The 11,465-nt window shown below is 33.5% G+C and overlaps 1 protein-coding gene and 1 non-coding gene across 8 annotated transcripts in view; one reads left to right on the forward strand and one right to left on the reverse strand.

Annotated features, from left to right (window-relative positions):
* LOC126733421 (proton-coupled amino acid transporter-like protein pathetic) overlaps window positions 1-2,422 on the forward strand; it is a 122,982-nt gene extending 120,560 nt beyond the window's left edge. For all 7 annotated transcript variants that reach the window (XM_050459750.1, XM_050438133.1, XM_050440244.1 and 4 more), the window contains one exon: window positions 146-2,422. In XM_050459750.1, the coding sequence (XP_050315707.1) occupies window positions 146-560 (415 nt within the window). In that variant the 3' untranslated portion in view covers window positions 561-2,422. The remainder of the gene's footprint in view (window positions 1-145) is intronic.
* Window positions 2,423-6,769: 4,347 nt separating this feature from the next.
* LOC126746055 (U1 spliceosomal RNA) lies at window positions 6,770-6,931 on the reverse strand. Its single transcript, XR_007663781.1, has one exon. It is a non-coding gene; the product is annotated as a U1 spliceosomal RNA (small nuclear RNA).
* Window positions 6,932-11,465: the final 4,534 nt, after the last annotated feature.

Raw genomic sequence — 11,465 nt, forward strand, 5'->3', positions numbered from 1 at the left:
AGGTCACCAAATTTACTTTTCATATGTAATGACGTTTGTATTTATGTAGTCATTAAAAAGCTTATTGAGTAGTTCAGTAAGATAAAAAAGTAGATTGTTAAAAAGTTCAATTTTATACCTCTTATCTTTTATTGCTTGTTTTTAGGTTAGCCCAATCCGTCAAGGTAATGATCGCCATCGCCATTTTCTTCACCTATGCCCTCCAGTTCTACGTGCCAATGGAAATCATCTGGAAAGCTCTAAAAAACAACTTTAGTGCCGAAAGGCAGAACTTCGCCAACTACTCTATTAGAATCAGCTTAGTTTTCGTCACAGTAGTCCTAGCAATTCTGATTCCAAACTTGGGCGGCTTCATCAATCTCGTAGGTGCCGTCTGTTTGTCCATGTTAGGATTAATTTTCCCCGCTACCATTGACTTGGTCACTTTCTACGAAGAACCTGGTCTAGGACGGTATAACTGGAGGCTGTACAAAAACCTATTCCTGATAATGTTCGGAATAGTTGGGTTTCTAACTGGTTCTTATGTTAGTATAGTAGATATTATGGCATCATACAAGTGAGGAGTATATAGGGCGTTTTTCTAGCGTCTCAGACAGGGAGTCAGGTGTATGGTGGATGGGGAACCATGATACTGAGGTACAGGGTTCGCCCCGCTGGCTGGAACCCACGGGTTCAGATTTGTTTGGATTTATTAACATCAGTTTGGCCAAGAATTAATATTTTTAATGTAAAATATCCACTAAAAGATATTTGATAGTGTTTTTTTAAGTCTTTTAATTTACACATAATATTTAACAAGAGGAAATTAAAAAATTATATAAGTAAGATATTCTTGTCGTCTGTATAATATTTATTTTTTTTTAATTAATTTTTTATCTGTTTTGCGTTTTCATCACTGGTAAACTTATCTTTTCTCTTTATATATTATTAGTTTTTACAATTTAGTATATTGCAATGTTACCGTATGAATTTCATTATTAAGATTTTGTTAATTAAGTTGTTAAAAATATTATGGGTATAATTATAAGATTATCAATTTCTTTTATTTTAAATTTTAATTTATTTACATGTTTATCGCGTGTCTATTGGGTTATATAAGTAAATAATTTAAATACAATTACATACTTAAGGCCTACACGCCATAAATTTAAAATAGTGAAATGGAAATTGTGCACTATTTGATATATTTTCGCGATAATAAATTTGTAATCAACGAGCTTTAATCGCTCATATTCTGTATTATTTTTAATAAATTATGTTACAAAAATATGTAGGGATAAGGTCGAACGTACCTTAAGACATATTGCTATTTATAGCTTCTTTTACCCTAATATTATAAATTACTAAAAATATGTATTCTTGGCCTACCGTTTATCAACCGTTATCAGTAACTGAAATCTAAATGGATCATCCATATAAATAAAAAAAAGTAAAAATTTACCACCCAAATACTCCCTGTCGCTTCCAGGGGTTCAAGCTTAACCCCCATCAAAAAAATACAGCTAAATAAAAAATTCTTATTTAAGCATAAAACACCGCTTAAAAGGGACGTATAGAATGGCGCTATGCTAGCAAAAATGCTTTCAGTAAACTAGACATGGTTCAGTTTATTTAAGTATTTCTGGTTAGCATTTAAAAGTTATTATTAAGGTGTAGAGTAGACTACGTAGACGTAGTTCAATCTGTGATTTTTTTAAGCAGGTAGAACAATATAACTATTATTCGTAGTTTTCATTTTTCACTTGGGTAACATTCTTCACAGGCTATTATTTTAAAGTCAATAATATAAATTAAGAACCTCGCCTTATAATATGACAAAATAAAATATATTTTAGTACTAGAACTTATGACTTTCCAATTGACAAAACATTTTTAATAAATTAAAAAGGCGATGTTGTCACTTAAACCATTTAGCATATCGTCGATTTAGTGAGAAATCATTGGCCATCATTATTATTTATACTTTGTGATTGTGATTTTTTAGGGAGTAGACTTAAAGTAAGCTCAAATACTTTATAAGATTTTTTGAAAATCTTGGTTTCTGTAATTTCATAAGGAAATAAAATACAATATACATATTTATATATTATTAAAACAGTATTAGGGGTTCGGGAAACCAAGATTTCTTTTATAAATTAACAGGCACCTAAAGCAAATAGCTATATATTATTTTTGAAATTATAATTAAAATAAATACAATTTATGCTCCCAGTGACAATATAGAAATTCATTCTAGCAGTTATTCGACTATTTTGCCTCAGGTGTCTTAAAATGGATTTAGTTCCAAAGGAACTGTGTATATGTTGATGTTTGGTGCCTTATGAAAATTTTCTGCTTCCGTTGGGCTTTTACCAATTTTCTAAAATCAGTTGATTTTTAAAAGCTCTTCATTTGTTACAATCTTATTCGAATGAAAAATTATTTAGAATTTATACCAGAAATTATGACGATTTATCAAACAGGCTTTACAAGTTCCTTCTAACGTAAGAAAAATGACATGCACTTATAAAATGTTTTTTTTTTCTTAAATATTAATAAAATCTTGCCATTTTTTTACTGGAATCTCATTTTTATTCTTCTACTATTTTTGCTGCATGTTATTTTTCCTATTGACATAAACCTTATCGAAAACTTTGTGGCATTTTATTTTAATAAAATACCTCAAAGTTTGCTATTTTGTATTCATATTCAGGATTCATTTTCAGTATTTTTTATAGATCAACCGGTTGATTTAAAAAAAAAATGCTAACATGTCTCTTTAAAAAAAAGTACTGAAAATGCATCACAGTTTTTTATGCATGAATTAATTATTCAATCCAAGAGTATTTCAGAATTGTTTTTGTATTTAAAAAAAATTAAAGTATTTTGTAAGTATAACTTAAATTGTGAATAAACCAATTGTTTTTAAGATAAAATTGTATTATTGCATTTAATAATTCGTACCTTTGTGCCAACAATAAAGCGTTTTTAAACAAGCATTTATTTATATTTTGTCGACGCTTCGACCTTTACGAGATCATCCTTAGGTTTCTATATTATTACAGAACATTGGAGTGTTGAAAATTAATAAAAAAAAGATTAGTGCATCAAAACTTACTTAAAAATAAAAGAATACTTAGTATCGGTCATATAAACATTATTGAATAAAAATGTTAAAAATTGTGCTTAATAAATTATTTACTATTACATTGAAATTAAAAAAGGAGCAAAAAAAACAAAACACTATGTAATGTGGTACTTCTATTTAAATTAGTTGCCTGCATTAATAGAGTATAAAAAGTATAAACAAATACATTTAAGGAATATTCGGCGCATAAAATACTCAGGAGCAACTAAATTTTAATAATCGCATTATTTATGGAAGAACTATTCAATTTAATTAGTGGCAATACTACGTGAATTAAAACATTTATATGAGGTGAAAAAAATAAAAATATATTTTAAATCTGTTATAGGACATCTTCAATGTTTAGCATATAATTTATTATATTATTATCTTATAAACTGCTTACATTTCTCAATATTTTTTTTATATTAACATAGTGAGAATGTTTCTTATTTAAAATTTCATTTAGTAGCCTTTCTTAATGTGTTTTTGACTAGCTAAAATTGCAGTATGATCAAAGAAAAAAGAAATTTGCTCCTCGAGACTACGCGGCCTGCCGGGTACCTGTATGTGAAATAAAATTCAGCCTCGCAGAGTCTTTCTCTTTACTTATGCCGAAAAACTAACTTTAAATAATGAAATTTTGAGAAAAATCTTAACAAAGTATTTTCCACAAAATTTTTCCAAGCGCTGTGTGTCAGTTTTAGCTGTGATTAATTTTCATTTAGGTGTGTTGACACTTAGTAGTTTATTTTTTATTGAATATAATATATTTTTTAGGTTTCATTAGGAATAAAGGGACATTTTTAAAAAGGCAATGAATTATATTGTAATTATTGTATGACACTGAGAAGTAAACAGTAAAAACTTGCACTTGCATAAGTAGTTATTGCAATAAACCTTGTGTACACCACAAATGTGATTGTGTACACCACAAATGTGAAGGATTCTGATGAAAAGAACCTTTTGTGAACAGAAAAAGACACATACTTCCTGGTTTTATTAACAAGCCCAATATGTTTAATACTTGGGTTCAGATTCTTAAACCATGAGAATTTCAGTAATAAACGATTTTATTTCATAAACCTGGTAGGTTAACCGATATGTTAAACTGTGTTAACAGAGGTGGGGCTCTTTAATTAACAATTTACCCTTATCGTAATAAAATATATGATAGTTAACTTAGTAATGTATTTCTTAGAATGGCACAATTGTTGTGTAGTCAAATGTTATTTTGTATGATATATATATTTGAAATCAAGAAAATAATATCTTTTTATTTCTTTGAGTCTAAGGTCTATAGGACATTTCATTAAAAAAATTCTTCAGACCACGGGTATGAAGAACTGACAAGTTTTGATCACATAGAGCAACAGTTGACAACAGAATATGCTGATGGATTAAAAGTTTAAGTCTTTGATAAGACTATAATTTGGTTTATAGGTTTACCAAACTTGTATAAATGGTAATTTTTATTGTATAACTTATGAATTTTTTGCTATGATCTCTTTATATCGCAATATATTAAAACAAGCATTAATTTTAATCGCACGGTATACTAGAGCAAAATTTAAATCTGGCGCCATAATCAAGTATTTAACACAGTTTAGTTTTTGGTTAGTACTACTCAAGAAAAACTAGAAAAAATCAAAAGCCAATTATATGGCAGCCCTGCCAAGTTTTGGGGGTACTTTCAAACATACAACACAAAAAGACAACAAAATAAGAGAATTTTTGGACGCCTGCCAAACAATAAGGCTTCTGACCCAGATATTATCCCTTACAAACATCTGAAAAATCTCACCAGAGAGTTTGCCGAGCTTAATCACAAAATCACTGGCATAGTACTACTATCTATTTAGCACCTCGATGTGGAATAAAAAAATGTCAATATTAGGCCCATTTTCAAACCTGCCAAAGACCCTTCTTCATCTAGTTCCTACATACAGGCCCATTTACCAATAATATACCAAACTAATGGCATTCTCCAGTTAAAGAGCAGCGAGGCGGTGGAGTCTCTCCACTTGATGCCTTCAGAGCAGTTTGGCTTCAGATTAGGATACAATACTACCCTCCAAGTACGCTTTCTTCAAGCTACAGTCCCTTCCCCACTCATCTGCACCTCTGATATAACTCTTATTACTCCTCATATTAAACTACCCTTATATACTTATGACACTGGACCTCTATGCCCAATCATACTAAGGCCCAGCAGAAAAGATCCTTATTTTTAGACACCTCTCTCTCTCTCCTCACTTCTTATTATGATAATTGGACATTCAACCAAAGCATCAAGAATTAAAATTAATTGTCCCTTCTCGAAAATTAATGCATAACCATAACAACACTCACCTTATCATTAAAAGTACACCTATCTTTAGCATCAATAAAGTAAAGTATATTGACATTATATTTGGTAACAGGCTCTATTTTTCCCTTAAAACCTCATTTAATCTCAAAAGCGTTCCTCATCCTGCAGCACCTTTATAATTTAATTTCATCTAAAACTTTTTTAAGAACCGAAAATAAGGTGAAGATCCAGTTTAGATCAGTTTGTCGGATAAACAAAGAGAAAAATTGCAAATTATTCAAAACAAATTAAACACAGCATCCCCTAAAAATACCAGGATCTAAGTACTGCATAATATTGCAGGTGGAGCGTCTCACTGATTTGATCGAAAACATCTCTAAGAGCCTCTACTCCTTTAGGGTGCAGGCCTTAGAAACTGCATTGAAATACGATAAGATCCGTAAAATCCCGTAATCCATGGTTCAATATATAAAACACTTTGAATTTATTTTCGGGCGCTCTAAATCAATTGGAATAACCATTTACATAAAATAGCCTCTCAACCTTCTGACTGAGTCCTTTTGATTTGGCAGACCTGACTGATGTACTTCCTATAACATTACTCTATAGCCTGCCAGCGCAACACAAGCTCTTAGTAGCATGTTTTTGAGGACTTTAACTTCCAAAAAAGCGGACTTTCCGGGGCAGAACGTGTAATGGAAAATCACAGTAGAGCATACTCGCTGGAAAAGCATGCTACTGTCTTCCAGGCTAAAGTTTTTGTTTGTGAAATGCGGACAGGAAATCCTAAACTGTTGACACTGCAACATAGTTGTATCAATGCTCGCACATAAGGGGTGCTAAGAACTATAAAGACAGACAAGGTGACCTTCAAGCTCTTACTGGGGTGCATCAGGGTCCTAGAAAAACTATTAAAGAGGATCTGTAGGGTTCAGCTTGTCTGGCGATTTTATTACAGACTAAAAATTGACGATACAAATAAATAAGGGTAATAAATAAAATCACATTTTCTTACCGGACACCTGGAATTGCTGCAAATCAATTAAACCTATTAATTGATAATAACTTTTTAGGGGAAAAAGTTTTAAATTTAAAATAGCACGAAACATCCTTAAAACAATACCAACCCACCCCACCCTACCCTTCCAGCTTACATTGAAATCAAAAACAAATTCAAATGATGTTCTATCAGTCAATGTCAACGTCATTTCTGTCAGTTCCTGCCAAGCAAGATGGCCAACTAACGACTCCGATTTTCACCATACACAAGCTTCGTTCATAATATTTGCGCTCCAAAGTCCAAAGCAATAATATCATACAAATATCAAAACCTTAAATTTAAATTATTTAATCCGGGACAGCGCGTACGCAGTCCCGACTACCAAAAATTACGCGCCCGAGTTATCCGCATTAGGGATAATCGCAGAGGTCAGCCCAACCGTAGTGCAATGGAAGGGCCTCACTCCGGAGGAACCGCCTTGTTGATCACGGTAACCTCTACGCCAGGTAAGTATGCTTTACAATCGTCTTAGACTTGCCTTTCAACAAAACTTTCTAGCATGCCGCGGTAACATTATGATGCTATTGCCATCTCTTATCGATGCTGCATACTACTAGGATTTATGTTGGCGCCCAACGTGGGACATAAAAATAATAAAAATTAAATAAAATGTAATTATATTTCGAGTATTTGATACACAATCATTCATTGATCACAATCATAAATGGCAAATTAAATTTCATAATCTATTTGTTATTTATAAATAAGAAAGATATTGTATAATTTTAAAGACATAACGGAACTAACAGATCACACTAATAAATTTGTCGATATATACAAAATTAGAATATCAAATTCAGTTCTTACAGTGCACAAAATATTAACCTAAGGATATCCGTAGGTTAATATTTTATGTTACAGTGATGGCGGAGTAGTAACAAGTAACTCCCACCGTTCTCAATTTTAAATGGAAAAATGGTGCAACTAAAACTTCTCAATGCTATAGAAAGCATTTTTTAGCAGAACTTTTTAATTGCACCTTCCAAATAAAAATCCAAATTAAAGTCTCAAAGCCTAAAAAACTAGTTGCAGGAGTTCCTCAGGGCACAGTCCTTTCCCCCAAAATCTAGACCCTATAAACCTCCGATATCCTCACAACTAGCACAGTTCGCTGATGATACTGTAATATACGCTCAATCCTATTACGCCCCAGCAACTAAGGCCTTAATCTGAAGCCACCTCAATAAAACTTATCCCTTATTACAAAAAATGGAAACTGAAAGTAAACCCACAAAAAACTGAAGTTACCATCCTTTCCCGAAAGTTTTCCCATAACCGAATCCTCGACCCCGTCCTAATAAATAATACTCCTACACCTCCCAGCAAAAATATAAAATACATTGGTATCTTGTTTGACCCCAGATTATCTTTTACCCTTCTACCTTATCTTATCCAACAATAATCTTAAAAACTTTTCTTATCCAACTATATCCTATAATAAGTCTAATATCCCCCAGGTCATCCTTAAGCACTGAAAATAAATTAAAACTGTATAAAACCCATAATCCGACCAACCCTTACATTATGTAGCACCGGTGTGGGTAAGCGTCTCGGATACTCTGAGAAAAAGGCAAACAATTCAAAATAGTCCTTCGAAGTTTCTCCCAGGAACAGAACTTTCAAACAGTCTTTAACTGCCAGGAACACAAGGACCGGAGACCTGCACCACATTGCGGAGGTGGAGCCCCTCAGTGACATAATTGAAAATATCTCTGAGAGATCCTACTTCAGTAAGGTGCGGGCATCTGAAATAAGGTAAACTAGGAGCGTCACTGATGTCCGATATGACCCCCACAACCCCTCTATACACGGCCCTATTTATAAACGTCTCCCAATTTACTTTCGCCAAAGACCCTAAATTAAGCAATAACAACTCTCATTCCTACCTTCCACTACTTTTCATCCTTCAGAGACTTACTTGGCGAGATGGACCAAATTGCCGTGTTCCCCTGGGTGAGTGCGCAATCGGTCTGCCTGTGCAATAAGCTTTCCAAGCTGTCAAATTTATTGAGAGCCCTTAAGGCACACCGTTTATTGCGCTACGGTACCTGAGAACGCTAAAGGGTTTTTTTTAATCTATTTTTCCCCTAGTAATTGAAAGAATATGTCATACAAACTCGTTAAATCTTCAATTAATTTCATTTTGTTATCGTGGCCACCAAAAAGTGAGTCTAGTTTCCGTATAAAGGGACTTGCCTCGGAAACGGGAGTCTCCTTACCCCGCCACTCGATGCCATCCCTGACATCTCAGAGGCATAAGCAGAGGTTCTTGCACTGGCTGGTTTACTAGCATATCAGGAATCCTTATGATTGCACATTTGTAATGTATTATGTAGGTGTTAAATTGTAAATACTAAACGCTGTGAGAAAACTTTAAATATATTTATTCTATTCTATTCTATTTGTAATTGCATTGCTATATTCTAGTAGAGCCAAGGTTTCAACATATTTTGTAGTTATGGTAATGGTTGTGTGTAGTATAACGAGCAACATATTTCTGTACGCAAAGAGAAGGCACTCAAAAATCTACCTCGACGGCACCGTAAACACCCCAAGCTTAGCAAACTTTGTGACTGGTAGATATCATAAAAGACCTGGGGCAAAGCAGAAGAAGGAAGAACCCTAACCAGGCTATGTAAAAGAAAAATATGTTTCGTATACCTCCAAGAACTTTGTTGTGTCCTTTAACCTTTACAATAGCTCTTAGTCCAAAAGTCTTAGGGAGTTCTTCTGTCTGTCTTCATCTTATCGCTTGTTTTGCCACTTTTTTTGCACACGGTCTTTCAATCGAATAAGATGTTTGATGTCCAAGGAGAGCCTTTCCTCCTTAGGTTTACCTCAAACCTTAGTGGGTAATATAATTCGTTGCGTAAAGCTCTCTTATATGAGGTCAAAAATAAAAAAACAATGGTCTCAGGGGTGATGCGTAAGCCACTACCCATTAAAACATTATTTATTGTGATATTTAAGGACAGCCATGCTACAGCTGAGTTTGATTTCGATCAGTACCATAACGTCAAGCCTGCATGAGTTTATATATTCTACAAATATCCAAACTTGTTCATAACTATGTTTGCATTTCAACTGTCTCATTTGTCCCATGTCACCGTCCTCAAGGAGCAGTTCAGTAAAGTGATTTACTGCGAGAGTGTTCAGTTCTTCACACATTATAAAGGTCCCTTACCTGTGTGAGGTCGGCATAAGAGTCCCTATCTTATTAAGACTCTATTTCGGCACATACCTGCCGTAATTTCGTGTTCTTCAAAGCATCTCCTCCATTTCAACCTCTTGTAATTAATTAAGTTAATTACAGGAGTTTTACTTTTAGAATTCTCCAGATTTGGCAGCGATGGCATAAAGTAATTATATGCCATTGCCATAAATTTGTAATGATCCTTGCATTAACTGAATTTCCCATTATACATACACGGGCATTACGACGCTTTCCTCTTTGTTCGGCATAGCTTCGTATTTTTCTGGTCCTATCATGTAGGGAGCGAAAGGTAAATGATAAACACCTTGGTCACTTTGACGTTATGTTCCAGAGAGCTGTCTTGATTTCTTCAGAAGTGACATGGCTTTCGAGGCCGCGAAGACCAAAGCCATAAAATCTTTCTCTTTCCAGAGCGTCCGTATGAAGCTCGGTATTTTCATATAACTTAATATTGCGCCTATTGATAATCTAGTGTTCTGTAACATTCTCGGGATATACCGTTACTGACTTCTTAGCGTATTTAAGTGTCACGGCCTTTTTGTCACTTTTTTAATTTTCCTCGGAGAGTTTTAGTGTAATAGGAACTTTTGTTTAATAATAATTAGCGGTGACTTTCCATTTCTGACCATCTTTGGAGGAATGGATTGCTTATTTGTAGACTATGAAAAAGCATTTGACTCTAACGAACATAACAATCTGTGCAATGCACTTACTGAAGTTGACAGTAGTTACTCTGCTATCCTACTACATATATCTACAACCACGCAACAGTAAAGGTGAATGTATATGAAATGTGTAAGTTATATAGAACGGCAACCCAGAGGACAAGCCTTTAGGAACCAGGGACGACCACCAATCCGATGGACAGATGATGTGAAACGCCTCCCGACAATCTGGATTCATGCTGCTCAGGCTATTTACTATAATGATTGCTGAGTCTTAAGGTTTATTAATTGTCCAACAGTTTTATTCCTATCGATGAATAATCTAGCGTTGTCCTCTTCACAACTATTGTGCGTTTTGTAAAAACGCTAGTTTTGCATTTTATAGTTGCACAGTATATTATTTTTTTCCTTTAATAAGTAAAATTTAATTATTTTTGTATTTTTTATTCTGTTATTGTTATATTACAAACTAATCATCTAATTTAATATTAAATTTAATCCCATACTATAATAGTGTTGTTATTTTGTTTCCGATTTTTTTGTGATATTCATGTTTTAAAGGAATGAGTTAAAATAATACATGTACTGAGAAGTGGATGAACATTTCTATATGCGGTATGATTAAAACCTTTGGTGTGACACTCAAATTACAAGACAGTTTTTCCATTAACTAAAACTCTTTATTTTACTCTCGAGACGTTTTTAGCTAGCGATGTTAGCCTCTTCAAACAATAGATCAAAAATTAACCTAAAACTACTTACAAGTGACCTTATATACTAATGATGTATCTAATAGAGCGGAAAATGCAATGAAGCATGGACGCACAAATCTTAAATACTATAAGGAATTGGATCTTTATCCCTATAGTCCTAGGGTTGGAACCTTTGGTGTGAAACTCAAATTACGAGACAGTTTTACCACTAACCAAAACTCTTTATTTTTACTCTCGACACGTGTTTCGCTAGCGATATTAGCATCTTTGGGAAAAGATTAAAACTGATTTAGTCTTAGTCTTAGTTTTAGTCTTCTCCCGAAGATGCTAACATCGTTAGCGAAACATGTGTCGAGAGTACAAATAAAGAGTTTTGGGTTAGTGGTAAAACTGTCT

This window comes from Anthonomus grandis, chromosome 1, assembly GCF_022605725.1.
Source record: "Anthonomus grandis grandis chromosome 1, icAntGran1.3, whole genome shotgun sequence".
NCBI lineage: Eukaryota > Metazoa > Arthropoda > Insecta > Coleoptera > Curculionidae > Anthonomus > Anthonomus grandis.